This window comes from Symphalangus syndactylus, chromosome 2 (assembly GCF_028878055.3).
Source record: "Symphalangus syndactylus isolate Jambi chromosome 2, NHGRI_mSymSyn1-v2.1_pri, whole genome shotgun sequence".
NCBI lineage: Eukaryota > Metazoa > Chordata > Mammalia > Primates > Hylobatidae > Symphalangus > Symphalangus syndactylus.
Genome location: NC_072424.2, coordinates 128,490,302 through 128,508,385, shown reverse-complemented (window position 1 = coordinate 128,508,385; position 18,084 = coordinate 128,490,302). Strand labels below are relative to the sequence as shown.

General features: G+C 41.8%; 1 protein-coding gene across 2 annotated transcripts in view; it reads right to left on the bottom strand.

The window, feature by feature from the left end:
* PLEKHG1 (pleckstrin homology and RhoGEF domain containing G1) overlaps nt 1–18,084 on the bottom strand; it is a 121,631-nt gene that overhangs the window by 66,217 nt on the left and 37,330 nt on the right. For both annotated transcript variants that reach the window (XM_063632253.1, XM_055267423.2), the window contains exon 3: nt 7,430–7,530. In XM_063632253.1, coding sequence (XP_063488323.1) covers nt 7,430–7,530 — 101 coding nt within the window. The remainder of the gene's footprint in view (nt 1–7,429; nt 7,531–18,084) is intronic.

Below are 18,084 nucleotides of genomic sequence, written 5' to 3'. Positions count from 1 at the left end.
TTCCTACTTGAGCTCAGGTCCCTTAGTTGGGTGGGAAATGAGGAAACACTATTCTCTTTTACAGAACATATCCCATGTGAAGCTTTTCTGACCCCTGATGCGAACTTTGAGGCAGGAATTGTATTATGACCTTGAATCTTCTATTGCTTTACACTGAGAGATTCAAGGATGTGGCCCCTCCCCTTCTGGTCTGAGCAGCACTTCCCTTTCCCATTGCCTAATCAGCTGGCATTTTAACCCACTGCATCCACAGAGACACATATGCATGGAAGAGAAATTACTCCAATAATTTCACTCATACTTTCCAGGCACTGGCCTGGAAAAATCCAGTTGAAAAAAGTGTGGGTAAAAATATCTCTACCATTGTGCAGAAGTCAGACATTTTGGTGGTAGGAAAATGCACTAAAAAAGAAAACGATTCCACCTTCCTTTGCCTTGCTGTTGTATGAATCCCATGATTTCGCTCCCTAAATTACATTGCAAGGAGAAGAAAAAGCGTGGCCCAAAGAATTTCTTTTGTCTTCAGACATGTGTTAGTTGCTCTGTAAAGTCCCCCTCAGACAAAATTAATTGCACATTCCTCAGCATTCTCAAAGCATTCTGTTCCTTCCTTGATTATGTGGCTTATTGCTTCTGTTGTACAATGGTGTCATTCATCCTTACACTATTAGACTAGTCCAGGGTTTCATACAGAGTAATGACTCAATGTAGGTATACTGAATAAAGAAAAAAGTTGAAGGAAAAAGGAAAGTTTTACTCTGATCTTCTGAAGGAAGGAGAGAGCTTAGATGATTTTAATCTCCTAAGAAACAATTGAATGTCTAAAATCAGATATTCAATATGGAGGAATGATCTTTATTTCCTCACTCTTCATTCTTAAAGAAAGGCTCAAATTACAGTTTAGGTAATGTTTCTGTATTCCAAGAGAGGGGTACTTTCTTTTTAAAACTTGGCATTTCTTTTTTGGTTTGCAGTAAAACACGTTGGATTTTAGGGGGCTGGTTCAAATGAGGAAAGTGGTTTCTTTTGACTAACCCAGTTTCCTGACCTTGTGGTTGTTTATTCCAGACACCAAATCAGAGACTTAAATTTCTAGGTTATCATAGGGATTGTAAGAGAAAGAGATATTTGGGTATCAAAAAGAACACAAAAATAAAATTTCAATTGTATTCCAAAACATTTCATGATGGAAGATTTTGTGAAACAGCAATTTAAATCTAGAAATATACCAACACTGAACAAAGACAGGACAAGGAAAGGAATTACATACTATTGTCATTTATGAACATGCCTGAAAAAAAAATTTTTTTAATTTTAATAAAGAATTTTTAAAAATTCTTTTAAAAATATAAATAAATTGGGCTAGGCACAGTGGCTCCCCCCTGTAATCCCAGTACTTTGGGAGGCTGAGGTGGGTGGATCAAGGAGTTCGTGACCAGCCTGGCCAAAACAGTGAAACCCCATCTCTACAAAAACACAAAAATCAGCTGGGTGTGGTGGCCTGTGCCTGTAGTTCCAGCTACTTGGGAGGCTGAGGCAGGAGAATCACTTAATCCGGGAGATGGAGGCTGCAGTGACCCAAGATAGTGCCATTGCCCTCCAGCCTGAATGACAGAGTGAGACTGTGTCTCAAAAAAAAAAAAAAAAAAAAAATCAAACTAATCAGTGCCTAAATATACAAAACATCATGACTGGGTAGGGTTTATTCTAGTAATGTTACATATAATTCAAATCAGGTCCCCTATTAATATTTACCACATTATGAATAGAAAGAGTAAAATCATATGCTAACTTTATTAAAAGCATACTAAGCAATGAATAAAACTCAATATTCACAATAAAATCTTAGCAAAAGAGGAAAAAAGTGTTTGTCTAAATCCATAGCAAACATCACACTTAAGGGTAAAACATTCCTGCTAATGCCAAAAAGAAGATAAGGATGCCAATGTCTAAACAATATTGTATAGGAAGACTTATCTAAAGCAATAAGACACGAAAAAGACAATAAAGCGTAGAAGAATTGTAAAAGATGACAAAAAAGCTTCCTCATTTTCAGACATCATTGTCTACACAGAAATCCAAGAGATCTATGAACCACTGTTAGAACAGGGAAGTTGAGAAAGTTTGTTACAGTATTGACATAAAAATCAAAAGCATTGCTAGATGAGAATAATAGCCAATTTAAACAATAGAGAAAATGTTCTAGTCCTAATAACATCAAAAGCTGTAGGTATCTAGGAATAAAGTTTTAAAAGTTACATGTATTTAAAAAAACATAAAAGTTACATGTATGAATGTGATGGAGAAATTAGAAAACATTAACGGAAATTTGAAAAGTCTTGCTTGAAGACATGTTTATGGATGGGATGACAGTAATGTAAAGATGTCAATTCTGTTGAAATTAATCTATAAAATTTAATGCAATTTCAATAAAAATCCCAATAGAGTTCAAAGAAATAACAAATTAAAAAAAATTCCTTGACAGTGCAGACTCAAGAAAAGCTAAGCCAGTGTTGAACAAGAACGACGTATGTGGGCTTGATCATCAGAACAGTGGGGTATGGGATAAGAATGGGCGGGCCAGTGAAAGAGAACACAGACCCACACATCTATGTAAGTCTTGTGATTTTTATTTTTATTTTTTGAGACGGAGTCTCGCTCTGTCGCGGAGGCTGAAGTGCAGTGGCGACATTTTGGCTCACTGCAGCCTCTGCCTCCTGGGCTCAAGCAATTCTCCTGCCTCAGCCTCCTGAGTAGCTGGGATTACAGGCACTCGCCACCACGCCTGGCTAATTTTTGTATTTTTGGTAGAGACAGGGTTTCACCGTATTAGCCAGGCTGGTCTCAAACTCCTAACCTCAGGTGATCCACCTGCCTTGGCCTACCAAAGTGCGGGGATTACAGACGTGAGCCACTGCACCCAGCCAAGAGAAGTACTTTTCAAATCAGTGGCTAGCCATATGAAAATAAGAGTTTAGATCCCCTACTACACACCATGCCTCCATCAGTGTTAGGCATATTAAGGACAAATGTGAAAGACAAAATTTTAAGACTTTTAGAAAAAAACAGAGTATATTTATGACCTGAGATTGAAAGGACTTTCTTTAAAAACACAACACAAAACCTACGTACTATAAAAAGTATACTTAGTGTAGTCGAACTTACACATTATACAACTTATTTTCAAATAAACCATAATTAAAGTTAAAAGGCATGTCTCATGGTAGGAGATATTTACATCTCACATAATCTGCAAAGATCACTAGCCAGAATTCATCAAGGACTCCTATACAACAATAAGAAAAAGAAATATCCCAATAGAACGGGCAATGCATATGAGCCAGAAAACTGCAGAGGAAATCAAAATGGCCAAGAAGAAAAGATGCTCAATCTTAATGCAATTGGCAAAATGCAGAGATAGATCATCACCAATGGATAATACACAGCAGTTCAATGAACTAGAGCTATAAATCCCAAAAACAATGTTGAGTGAAAATAACCTGTAAGTTGACACCACGTATGCCATGTTTGAAATAGGTGAAAGCATGTGACTTCTTTTATTTTTCGAGACGGGGTGTTGCTCTGTTGCCTAGGCTGGAGAGCGGTGGTGCCATCATAGCTCACTGCAGTCTCAAACTCCTGGGCTCAAGTGATCCTCCTGCCTCAGTCTCCTGTGTAGTAGGACCACAGGCATGTGCCACCATGTCCTGCTAACTTTTTGATTTTTTGTAGAGATGGGATTTCGCCACGTTGCCCAGGCTGGTCTCAAACTCCTTGGCTCAAGCAGTCCTCCCACCTGGGCCTCCCACAGCATGTTACACATTTTAAATAAATACTCGTATATATAGTAATGGCAACAAAACCATGCTTGGGAAAGAAACACCAAGTTTTGGATGGCAGTTCCAGCATAGTTGTGTACTAAGCCAGATTACACTGGCTTCCCTGAGCCAATTCTGCACATCTCTTCTTAATTCCATGTTCAGTGATGTTGTGTTAGTAACTTGAAATCTGCTGTGATGGGAGTGTTTATACCACAGAAATCAAAAAACATTATAAATTCCAGATCCTCCCTCCCCTTTCCCCATGCTGGAGAACTGGTTTACCAACACATCAGGGTGCCATTCTCCACAGAGCAGAATGTGACTGGGGAAGGGTATATAACTGGATTCAATAATGTTTATAATATCTTTATGCTTCAAACAAATGTTAAAGCAAATAAGGCACAAAGAAAGGAGTAATATGACAAACTCCCATGAGCCACGCCCGACTCTTTGACGGAATGTCTTTCTGTGATTTTCTGTATTTTGGAAATCTTTATTGAAAAAAGAAACCTAGTCAGTTGAATTTTTCAGGCCAGCATAATACCATTTCTTTATGCCCTCTTTAATTTTAGATTTAAGTCTTGCCTAGTTGGCCACAATATATTATTTTGAAAAACTTGGACCTGAACTAATAGGAGCTGAAAGTTATTATTTCAAGCCCCAACCACAGATTCGCCCGATAGGTGTATCTTTGAAATCGATACACCTGTTGATTGGTTGAACCCAGGAGGCGGAGGCTGCAATGAACCAAGATTGCACCACTGCACTCCAGCCTGGGCGACACAGTGAAATTCTGCCTCGAAAAAAAAAAAAAAAACAAAAGAGAGAGAGAGAGACGAGAAAAGAACAGAGATGTGATTCAGGAATGTAAATCTCAGTCATCTAACTTCTGCAGACTGGGGTCCACTGCAAAGATCTCTTCTTGCTAACTTCATTCATTCATTCATTCGAGATGGAGTCTCACTCTGTTGCCCAGACTGGAGTGCAGTGGCGCTATCTCGGCTCACCGCAACCTCCACCTCCCGGGTTCAAGTGATTCTCCTGCCTCAGCCTCCCAAGTAGCTGGGATTACAGGCATGTGCCACAACACCCAGCTAATTTTATTTGTATTTTTAGTAGAGATAGGGTCTTGCCATGCTGACCAGGCTGGTCTCGAACTCCTGACCTCAAGTGATCTGCCCACCTCGGCCTCCCAAAGTGCTGGGATTACAGGTGTAAGCTACCATGCCCAGCCTCATTCTTATCTTTCTTTAAATTAGGAGACACATAAAGATTTAAACTCTAGCGATTAAGAGCCCCTCCTGGAGTAAGCCACAACTTCATGAACCAGAGAAGCAGGGCTCCACTCTGGCAGGAGGGCACATGGCTGAATGCCTGGGGTTTGGAGACAGAGAGGCTCAGATAATGCATATGAAATGAAAATGCATCTAAAGCTCTATGGCCTCTGGCATGGAGCAAGCACTCTACAAATATGCCTCACCATCAACTCACAGCCAAACCACAGAAGACCTAGGCCAGGGGCCTCCCAAGATCTAGCCCTCTTGCCTCTTTCTGGGTTACAGGGCCATTAGTGGGCTCTGGAAGGAGAAACTGTGCAGGGGCTCACAGGATTTTATCATCAGCGATTGCGCAGTGAGGGCTGGCTTTCACACCAGCACATTACTAATGAACAGGTACACTCTGGATTCTCTAACTCAGTTTCTATGCCCTTTCTCTATTTTCTTTTTATTTTATCTAGACTGTGTGTCTCAACCATGGCTGCACATTCCAAACACCTGAACACCTTTGAAAAATTCTGATGTTCTGGCCCCACCTCAACCAATGAGTCAGAATTTCTGAAGGTAGGATCCAGCTTCCCAGGTGATTCCAGTGGGTAGCCCAGGTTGAGAAATACTGATGCAAAATACACAAACTGTTTTTCAAACTCTGAGTCAAACGAAAAAAGTTCTGTTGCAACACTGACACTTCCTACATCCTAGGCTTTCAGAATTAAAGGATAAGTTATTTCAAGTCAAGGAACATTTCTCCCAGAGGTCAAGCTTGTGCTAGGTGTTGGGATTCAAGGGTGACAAAGGATATGTGAACCCTGCCCTCAAGGAGCTCGCATTTACCAATTTTAGTAAGCCAAGATGGGTAGGACTGAGTTTGCATTTATAGCTGAGTCACAAAATGACAGGGCATTGCAGAATTTTATAATGGGATTTCACTGTCACAAAATCAGGAGCATCATGGGCTTGTATTTTGGTACTTCCTCTGTGCTGGCACTTTAGGTTTATCAATTCACGGGAGCTTCACTGTAACCATATAAGAGAGATTTTCCTATTTCCGTTTCTTCCTTCAATACAAGTTTGGATGCCTCCTATGGGCCAGACACCATTTTAGAGACTTAGACAGTAACAAAACAGACTCCTGTCCTCGTGGAGCAAGTGTTTTGTGAGTCAGCGTGGAGAGGAAAGGAACGACAGGAATGATATAAAAGTCGATCATATAGTATGTTAAAAATTGATGAGTGCCATGAGAAAAAGGAAAAGTGGAGGAGGTAAGGTATGCGTGGATACTCAGGGAGCCTCAGCGAGAAGAAGGATTTGAGTAAAGACTTGACATACAGGGGTTAGTTAATTTCACTCCGTTTAAAGATTCACCCAACACAAAGAGGGGGCTTTGCTGGGATGCAAACTCACATATGTTGAACACCAGCTTCTGTGCTCTTAACAAGCCTACTAGCTTGTCTTTCTTTTTGTTTTTTTTGTTTTTTTTTTTTTTTTTGAGATGGAGTCTTGCTCTGTCACCCTGGCTGGACAGATTGCAGTGGTGCAATCTTGGCTCACTCAACTTCCACCTCCTGGGTTCAAGCAATTCTCCTGTCTGAGCCTCCTGAGTAGCTGGGGTTACAGGTGTGCACCACCATACCTGGCTAATTTTTGTATTTTTAGTAGAGATGGGGTTTTACCATATTGGCCAGGCTGGTCTCAAACTCCTAACCTCAAGTGATCTGTCCACCTCGGCCTACCAAAGTGCTGGGATTACAGGTGTGAGCCACCATGTCTGGCCCTAACTTTTCTTTCAAGAAGTATTGATATAATAACTTATTCATTCACTCTCTGTCTTGTTTACTATTTTAATTTTCTAGCCTAGTGTCTGCTACATACTTACATTTTTAATTAAACTGATTATTTAAAATTATCAATTCAATTGAATTAATATGTTATGACTTGAAGTATGTATTGTGTGTTTACTGTGTCCAGCCCACTCCCCAGGTAGAAGAAAAGTTATAGAAAATTCAGCGTAGCTGAGGATCCTGGAGACTAAGCAAGTACATATTCTTGGATGTCCTGTTCATGTCATATTGCGGAAGAAAAGATGTCGCTGCCCCACCAGGGCAAATAGGTTTCTTCTCTGAGCCAGGAGGATGGAGAGAGAATATGGAATACATGTGAGACTCATAAGGAAATAAGGATACTTCTAAGTAGAAAGCTTCTTGGCACAACAGCCCACAAAAATGGATGAAGCTGAGTCAGGGGTTACAGGTAGAGTTTCTTAGGCTGCATTCATCTGAGAAATTTTCATAATGCTCCTATGTGAGAACGATCTTTTGAATATTAACTTACCTATTGAAGTGGTAGATATCCTGTATGTTTCCGAAAAGGGCTGATCTTTCTTCGGTCCCCAGGGGAAGTTTTGTTTGGTCCCTGATGCAGTCAAGGTAATCCTGTGAGATCAATGAGAAGGATGCCTTCAACACTCCTGTCCTTTCCAAGTCATCTTTAATTATGCCCAGTGAATCTTTCACATCTGTTTCAAGTAATTATTATACTAATGTGCTCATTAACTCTGAGAGTACACAGTTGCTCTCTTACTACTGGCCCTAATACTCACCTATTTATAGAACGAAGAGTTTTAGCAAAGAGAAAGAGTATGGTATACATTCTGTCTACTCCCTAAATATATTAGAGCTTCCCTCGATGGGGCTACAATGACCACAGTGCTGATAACGTCAGTTTTGGTATAACCACATCGTCTGCTGTTTCTTTGACTGATTTGTATGATAAAAACATACTCTAATTCATATAGTGAAAAACCAGAAATAAAAATTCTGAACTGACAGAATTGTTTCAAACATAACCTTTAAGTCACAAAACTATCTGTTGTTAAACTATAGAACCAAATTCTTTTTCAAATACCAACTTATTTTTAAGTGAAAAAAAAAATAAGCATATAACTTACTATGCTGTGTTAATGAGCCACAGAAAACTCTCAATTGATTTTGTATGTTTTAACATAGAAACAGCTCCCAAACAGACCTGCTGTGGATTCAGACCCATCGTGGGTTAAACTGACATGGCTTAGAAGCTATTTGAACTGCTGAGGAAGAGGAAAGCTGCTTTCTGCCTCTTGTGTGCTAAAGAGTTCATAACTGAGTGTTCCCCTTTCTCTAGCAAGACTTGAAAAAGGATTCTGTAGGAGGCAGGAAAACAATAAAAAGTGAAGACAGCTGAAATAACGTAAAATAAAAAATAAATATAGTCCTTGCCCTAGGCTGAACAATGAAGTATGGCTCCCTCCCAAATGTAACATGGCAATCTGCAGCATTTAGAGGAAGTAACCCTGTGAAAAGCCAGGCAGACCATGAAAATCCCAGCACCGCAGCCGCATTCCAATGTCCGACAGCAAACACTGTTGTGTTTAGATGCGGCTAGAGAAAGGAGAAGCTGAAATGCAAGAACCATTAGATAATTGTTTCTTATACCTTTTATTAATCCACCTTCATTCTCTCATGTTCTTTTGGTTCCTCCGATGCAAAATAGGCAGGGCTTTCATCATTAACTTTCTCAAGTGGCACATTTCACAGTTTGCATCCAATTAGGTTTCGTTCTAGTTCTTTCATACTAAAATCATTGTCATGCATAAACCAATGTTCATAAACCTTTTTTCAAAACAAGTTTTGTGGTAACAACTTTTCTTCTTAAGAAAGTAGTCACCTCAGTAAGAAACTAGATTCAAAAGATTTAAAAGTAGTTGGCATTAAAATCCCCAGATAGCTTGGCCTATTCTCCTTACTGTTATAAATGGAACAATCATAAGAGCTTGAGTACCTGCATAGGACAGACAGGCCCAAAAAGGGCCCCAAAAAGAAAAACAAATGGAGGCCAGAATTGAAAGAATGGTACATTTTGAACAACACATAAAACCTACACTCTCTCAAAATAAAGAAATATATTCATTGATATTTCTGTTAAATTACACATGGTCCAAAAGGATGGACTAATAACGTGCAGTGAATGTCTGTATTTAATAGCAGCTTAAGACTTTGCTGGACATTTTGGAGGGCATATTGTACACAAAATTAAGAAGGTAAAACAGAAGGACGTAGACGGGCATGAGCCACACCAGCATGGCACGATGAGGGGAGGGGCGGGGCGGGGGTGGAGGGTGCAAGCCACATTCACCTGGCTGAATTCAGAGGCTCCGCAGTGGGGCTTAAAGAGAGAATGAACAATCCTTTCTCTCACTTCAAGTGCAAAGCTTGCTCATTTGCGGAAACCTGATACTAAATTCTTCATGTGAGAGAAAGATTGAGTTAAGGGGCTTAAAGAATTTCATCTGGGGTTACAGACAAAGAACCATGGCCTGCATCCAACAACTGATGGCCCATCGCCAGCTCAAAGAGTTTCAAAAACCTCAGAGTCCATGGCAGAGAAACTAAATTTTAAAAGTTGCTTGTTTTCAGAAATTATTGAGAAAACAGATCGTGAGGAGTCCACATTTTTGTGGACCACTCTAGAAAACAGATCAAAATTGTATGGTCATAACTTGTTCCCCCCACTGATCATAAGTCCATCTTTTAAATATAATACTTTAACCCTAGACTAGTTCCTGAAAACTAAGGCAGCATGCCCTGTATTCGCAGCTGTAATCATCTGTAGTGTAGCCAAAATGAGTGGTTTGAAGCTCAGTGATAATAACAGTTCATTCTGCGCCCGAAATGACAGAGTAAGGACACCAACGAAATTTATTAGAGCCTGTCATGCTGCTTATTAATTTTATTGGCTTGATGTCAGCACCTATGGTTACCCTACTGTTAACAACTATGAAGGATCAATTTAAAACTTTTGCACTGAAAACAATTATTCTCCAAGAGGATCAAAGAATTTAGCTTGGTGAGGAAAGAAGCAGAGAGTACACACAAAAAACGGCTTTTCACCATTTGAATGATTTTCTGTGATTTAAAATTTCCCCTATTTATTTTCTCATCAGTTTATGTCCTTAAGATCTCTACCATTATAAGATTTGCACATAAGCAGCCTCGTCTAATCAACTTTTTCATTCCTTGTAATATCTGTTATTGAAAATATCCAAGTAGATATCCAAGTAGATCTGACTTGGTCCTATTCAAAGGATGGGAAGTGGGCAGGAGCCAATTTGCAAACTGCTGCTGATCTACAAGCAGATAAGTACAGACATCAAGTAAGCATGCAGAAACTTTTTACAGTAGTTTACAGAATGATTTAACATCAATCTAATAATAAATTTGTGCTTGTACTTTGTACATCTTATTCTAACTTTTCTAGTATTATTTTTTAAATTGTATTTTACAGAAGAATTGGTGTGTGACAGATGGAAAGAAAACACACACTTGCCACTCACCATGGATAGTTTGAGAAGCTCTGATCCACATAACCACCCAGCAGGGACACGCTATAGAAAGAAGAACTGAGACAGAAGGCAAATTCAGCGCCCTTGGGAGCTTACCTTATTTCTATGAGATGCCCAGAAATAGGTTAGTTAATGGCTCCTCCACTTCCCTTCTTCTTCTGATATCACATTAAATTTTTTTTTTTTTTTTTTTTTTTTTTGAGACAGAGTCTCGCTCTGTCGCCCAAGCTGGAGTGCAGTGGCACGATCTTGGCTCACTACGACCTCCACCTCCCAAGTTCAAGCGATTCTCCTGCCTCAGGCCCCTTGAGTAGCTGAGATTGCACGCATGTGCCATCATGCCCGGCTAATTTTTGTATTTTTAGTAGAGATGGGTTTCGCCATGTTGGCTAGGCTGATCTCAAACTCCTGACCTCAGGTGATCCACCTGCCTTGGCCTCCCAAGATGCTGGGATTACAGGTGTAAGCTACTGCACCTGGCCCTGAGAAATAATCTTTTTTCATTTCTCCAACCCCTCTACCCTTTCTAGAAAGTAGTCTGTTTATCCAAAAATTTGCCTTTCAAATTTCATGTATTACATTGGGATGCCTCTGAAACTAGAATAACTTACATGTGTATAGTAATTTACAGTTTAAAAGCACATTAACATTCATTTATACAAGCCTTCCTCCCATCTTTTTATTTTCAGGATGTAAGAATGTGTGCCAAGCGCTGTTTTACAGGATAAGAATTTAAAAAAAAAAAGAATAAAACAGGATCCCTTCCCCCAGCAAGCTCCCTGTATAGTTGAAGAGCCAAGTGTAAACAAATAAATAGAATACAGTGTTTTGGCAGCAAGATTGATAGAGATTCAGTTCACAAGAGAGGGCAAGAAAGGCGGAAGTGGTCAGTTCCAGGGAGGGGAGAGGCTTCACAGGGAAGGTGAGGGTGGAGCTGAATCTTGAAGGATGGAGTTTCAACACAGCGAAAGGAAGGAGACAACATCTAGGAGGCCAGAAATGGGTAAACAAAGGCACAGGGTAACAAAAAGGACACTAAAAGGAGTTGAAAAGGGCTAGATTTCAGGCCAGCCAGATGTCAGGGTTGAGACCAGCTGGACAGAGCAGGGCGTGCACCTAAACACACAGACCCTTGAGGGTGGGGCTGCACTGCTAGATGAGGCTAAATGGGGGCCGGGACAGGTCATGCAGAATCTTCCACGCTACATAGCTGGTGGTAACCACTGAAGGGTGTGGTGAGATTAAAGATGGTTCCATCATCAATAAAGAAAACAGGGCCGGGTGCAGTGGCTCATGCCTGTAATCCCAACACTTTGGGAGGCAAACGCAGGTGGATCATCTGAGGTCAGGAGTTCAAGACCAGCCTGGGCAACGTGGTGAAACCCCATCTCTACTAAAAATACAAAATTTAGCAGGGCATGGTGGCAGGCACCTGTAATCTCAGCTACTCGGGAGGCTGAGGCAGGAGAATCGCTTGAACTTGGGAGGCAAAGGTTGCAATGAGCTGAGATTGCACCATTGCACTCCGGCCTGGGCAACAAGAGCTAAATTCTGTCTTTAAAAAAAAAAAAAAAAAGAAAAGAAAAATAAAATAGGAGAGAAGCTATAAAACTGCTGGGGAGGCTGGTTAGGTGATGCATGCAGCAGGACAGGTATGTGCAGACCAACTCCTAACCCTGAGTCAGGTGGAGAAGAGAGGTATTTAATGGGATGTGGAGAATAATAGAAGCACGGAGTCCAGGGTGACAGCATGGTTGAAGTGACTGATCAGCCATGTGGGCTTTCGGTGGAAGGAAGTCTGGGGCTCCTCTCTCTTCGTCACTTCCCACCCTAAGGAGGAAGCTGCTGTTTCGCCAGCTCCCAGGAAGGATGCTTTCTCATCCACTGTGGCATGAGTGAGTTAAAGTCAATGAGTACATGGGGACCCATCTGCCTCCTCTTCCTTTTGGCTGTAGCATGGAGACAGCTGGGCTGCTCCCTCCGGGGAAAAGGACCCATTGGCTTCCCTCCTCTGATTTTCCTTCCTAGGTGGCTGGTGAGGTAAAACCAAGCCAGGGCCAGCTCTAGCAGGCCCCATCTGCGGAGGCCTGGGCAGGGCTGTTCTGAGGTTTGGTACCCCCTAGACTGGACTTCTTCAAGCCAAGATGAAAGGTTGAAAGGCATCTCTGGGGGTTTGTGGTGAAAGGAGACAGGCCTACTTTTGGCCTAGTTCATCCAGATTGTAGATTTCCATGTGCTCAGGGTGGCTCATTTTGTTCTTGCTAAGGCCCAAGCTCTAAGAAGAAATATGGGTTTGATTTTCCAGCCATCGTCCTTTGCACAAAGAGTGCCCTTACAGAACATCGTGACTGAAAAGGTATTGGTTAAGGGCCAGGCACAGTGGCTCACGCCTGTAATCCCCACACTTTGGGAGGCTGAGGCAGGTGGATCACCTGAAGTTAGGAGTTCCAGAGCAGCCTGGCCCAGCATGTTGAAACTCCGTCTCTATTAAAAACACAAAAATATTAACCAAGTGTGGTGGTGGGCAGCTGTAATCCCAGCTACTTGGGAGGCTGAGGCAGGGGAATTGCTTGAACCTGGGATGCGGAGGTTGCAGTGAGTTGAGATTGTGCCATTGCACTCCAGCCTGGGTAACAAGAACAAAACTCCGTCACAAAAAAAAAAAAAAAAAAAAAGAAAGAAAGAAAGAAATGATGAGGGTATGAGCTTTATCCTTCCTGTCGGTGCTCAAAGGAGAATGAGGGAGAAAAACACGTAAAAGAAGTTCATTTAAGTGCTACAAGAATTATTTACAAAGTACTGTGAGAGTACAGAAGAACACACTGCAGATGAAAGAAGCCCTTTATCTTTCTTCCAAATAAGCCACTGAACAGAGTATGGTAAAATGTCCTGCTGTAGCCTATAGACAAAAGTATCAGAAGTCTAATCTTAAGTGAATCTCTTTTCTCTTCTTTCTCTGTGCACATCTAGGGAGGAGGAAGGTACAGCCAAAGAAAAGGGATCTGGGGAATGGTGGTCTCCGGCCACTGCATTAGGCTGGATACAAAAGCTCTTACTGTGGAGACAGAGTATTCCCTGGGTCCATACAGTCTAGACCCCACACCACAGAGAAATGTACTGAAAATCCAACGTAGAAGGAATGGGACACAATCTTTCTGGCAATAGCTTTGGGCAGGGGGAAGGACCGGGAAGAAAGGGAAGAAAGAAAAAGAGAGGGTTGGGCCGGGCACAGTGGCTCATGCCTGTAATCTCAGCACTTTCGGAGGCCAAGGCAGGCAGGTTATCAGAGGTCAACAGCTCGAGACCAGCCTGGCCAACATGGCGAAACCCCGTCTCTACTAAAAATACAAAAAAAAAAAAAAAAAAAAAAAATTAGCCGGGCGTGGTGGTGGGCACCTGTAATCCCAGCTACTTGGGAGGCTGAGGCAGGAGAATAGCTTGAACCTGGGAGGCAGAGGTTGAAGTGAGCTGAGATTGTGCCACTGCACTCCAGCCTGGGCAACAGAGTGAGACTCCAAAAAAAAAAGGAAAAAGAGAGAAAGAGCAGGGAAGACAAAGGGGGAAGAAAGATACGACATAGAGGCTGATCTTACTGGTAATGTGTGGAACTGTGTTAATGGCTCGGAGATGCCTGAGTAAAAGAATAAAAAATTGGGTGGCTTCAGCTTCATTTACCGTCTATAATACTTGCAGTACATAAACCATTGGTAAAAAATGTCAGGAATGGCCTTCTTGTTAAGCTGTGACAGATGATACATGCACCTTTTCAGTCTCCCCTCTATTGTTTTCCTACTTCCTCCTGAAAGGGGGAGAGCTGGGAGCTTTCTCATAGTGAGGAGATGGGCCAGCCAGGCCTAGGAAGGGGCAGGAGGTGGCAGCTCTTCCCAGAAAAAGAAACTTGGAACAGGAATTCTGTTAAAAATAGAAATGATGAGTAGAAAGAGAAATACATCTTTGCTTGAAGACAATTAGGAATATTTGTTTGGTTTTCCCCTAAAGATTTTAAGCACAAACACATTTATGAACAAGATATTAAGAAATAGAATTAGTATTAATACGTTAAAGTTCTTAAAGCAACTGGACGCCCATCTTTTCCTACACTTCTGACAATCATTACCGAAATCAATTGTCTTAGGCCAGGTGTGGTGGCTCACCCCTGCATCCCAGCACTTTGGGAGGCCAAGACAGGTGGATCACCTGAGGTCAGGAGTTCGAGACCAGCCTGAAACCCCATCTCTACAAAAATACAAAAATTGGCTGGGCGCGGTGGCTCACGCTTGTAATCCCAGCACTTTGGGAGGCCGAGGCGGGCGGATCACGAGGTCAGGGAATCGAGACCACGGTGAAACTCCGTCTCTACTAAAAATACAAAAAAATTAGCCGGGAGTGGTGGCGGGCACCTGTAGTCCCAGCTACTCAGAGAGGCTGAGGCAGGAGAATGGCATGAACCTGGGAGGCGGAGCTTGCAGTGAGCCAAGATTGTGCCACTGCACTCCAGCCTGGGCGACAGAGTGAGACTCTGTCTCAAAAAAAAAAAAAAAAAAAAAAAAATACAAAAATTAGCTGGGTGTGGTGGCACACGCCTGTAATATCAGCTGCTTGGGAGACTGAGGCAGGACAATTGCTCGAACCTGGGAGGTGGAGGTTGTAGTGAGCCGAGATTGCACCACTGCACTCCAGCCTGGGCAGATCACAAGGTCAAGTAATCGAGACCATCCTGGCCAACACAGTGAAACCTCCTCTCTACTAAAAATACAAAAATTGCTGGGCATGGTGGCGCGTTCCTGTAGTCCCAGCTACTTGGGAGGCTGAGGCAGGAGAATCGCTTGAACCCAGGAGGTGGAGGTTGCAGTGAGCCATGATTGTGCCACTGCACTCCAGCCTGGGCAACAGAGTGAGACTTTGTCTCAAAAAAAAAAAAAAGAAATAAAGAAATCAATTGTCTTCATTTACTTTATAGTGATGTCATTTATTGACTTCATGTGGATGTGTATAAATGTAGTGAAACCTAAAAAAGTTATAATAATGGAAAAGCAATTTGGTATAAACATAACACTAAAATTAGTTCCCTATATTACCTTTTAGTATAACAATTAGAGAAGTCCTTATAAGAGGCCTTTTTACAATAATAACGTAGCAGAAAAACTTAATTTTCTGTTGCCTTGTTAAATATTTATTTTCGAAATTGCAGAGTTTCCAAATTACATTGACAACATTCTCATATGCCAAAGTGAGTCTAAAACTGACAGAGGTAGACAGATGGCCATGATGAAGTCCTGTTGCATACTGAAATATCTTTCCAGACCTATTTGCAACCTCCCATTACTGTTTTTTCTGTAGTGTAAATCCTATCATTATTTCTAGCTACCAAAAGAAAAAAAAAAGCAAAGCATTTCTGAAATAATCTATGTGCTTTTGAATGCATGTAAATACAAAGTCTTTGAAGACGTTGTATTTTAAAGTTTTCAAAATGGGCCACCATCGTGTTTGCCAGAATCCCCTGGAGCAAAGCCCAGTATGAGGCTGCAGTGGGCACTCACTAGATAGACATTTGAAGCGAGTTTATTAACCACTCTTTTGAGAATGATCCCTCCAGTTGACTTATCTCTCCTACAACTCTATTTTCCTTGTCATCAGGTTAACTTTACACAGCGTTTTATTTCTTATTTAAACTACCTTTTTACTCTCCAGGTTCCAGGCCAGGTAAGGAAGCAGACAGACACAATTAAACGTGGCTATAATCCTTAAAGTGGAAAATGGGAATGGCTGGTGAGGTGGTGGAGGGATGCAATGTCTTGGCAACACTTGAAGCATCTGAAAAGAAGAAACTGATTCATCTTCGTTATAATCAGAGGACTACTGGTGTAATTTGAAACATGGTGATTAAGGAAAATTAAGTAAAGCCCAAAGGGTTTTTAATATGGGGAAAAAAATCAGTAAAATAAATGTGCATTATTACATAATCTGAATTTTAACTCCTCACTGCTATTTATCATCATTATTGGTTTTTCTTTTTTCTTTATTTTTGTTTAGAGACTGGGTCTCTGTCATCCAGGCGAGAATGCAGTGGCATGATCACAGCACACTGCAACTTGGAAATCCTGCTTTAAGCGATCTCCTGCCTCAGCCTTCCCAGTAGCTGGGGTTATAGGCTCACACCACCACACTGGGCTAACTTTTCTATTTTTTTGTAGAGATAGGGTCTCACTATGTTGCCCAGGAGACTCCTGACCTCAAGTGATCCTCCCACCTTGGCCTCCCAAAGTATTGGGATTATAGGCATAAGCTACCACACCCGGCAATCATCATTGTTGTTATTTTAAAGTTTATTGCTAAGCACTGAGCTGTCTGCTTTATGTGCATTCTCTCATTTCATCTTCACCGCAACCCTAGGAGACGGGTCCCATTAATCCCATTTCCCCGGAAGCTGAGAAAGGCTCCATCAGTCCCCTGAGGTCATACAGAGAGTAAATGCCTCAAGTCATGCTCAAACCAAGATCTGCTGACAATAGCCTGGGCGCTGAAACCCTACAGGGTCACTTCAAAGGTTTTATACCTAACACAGTATATTTAAACAGGAGGAGGGGTTTGCTGATGATTAATTTTGAGAGTTAAAGGTAATTTTTATCAGGTGTCAGGTAGGAGCCAACCAAAAACCACCACCCTGATTGACTAGGCACCTCCCACCTGCCAAGATCATCACAGGCTATATCTGAATTAGGATCAGTCCCATTCACACGCGGTACCCACTGCCTTCATGTTTTCATATGTATACAGCCCATGGCATGTTTTCCTTCAGCCAAACACACCAGCTTTCAACCATCTGCCACGTCCAAGACTGGCTCACGAGTTCTCGTCCTTCCTTCTCACTAATGCATGCCTTTACACTCCTGTAAGACACCCCATTTCCTGCTAGCCACCCCACAGTGGGCCACTTGATCCCACTTTATGGACAAGTCTCTATATACCTCGTCCCACAGAAACACACTCCTTCCCCAAACCAGTCACAAGGAGTCAGGGCAGATGCATTCGATCAGCTCTCTGAGCACCACACTACTTTCAAGTAATATGAAATCATGACATGATGGGGAGCCTGGAAAGCAGGGTGTTTTAGCTCTAGAGAATTAGGAACCATTCTGAAATGAAGACAAATCAGAAATGAAGAGAAAGATGGAAGCTCTGAAAAGAGCCTTCAAAGGAAAATGCTCATGTACTGAAATGGAAATGTACAAAGAGGTTCAGGAGCTGTGTAGAAGAGCATCCATATCACAGCCAACATATGAAAAAAAGCTCAACACCACTGATCATTGGAGAAATGCAAATCAAAACCACAATAAGATACCATCTCATGCTTAGTCAGAATGACAATTTTTAAAAAGTCAAGAAACGGCCAGGTGTGGTGGCTCACGCCCATAATCTCAGCACTTTGGGAGGCCAAGGCAGGCAGATCACCTGAGGTCAGGAGTTTGTGACCAGCCTGACCAACATGGTGAAACCCCATCTCTACTAAAAATACAAGAGTAGCCAGGCGTGGTGGTGTGTGCCTGTAATTCCAGCTACTCAGGAGGCTGAGGCAGGAGAATCACTTGAACCTGGAGGCAGAGGTTGC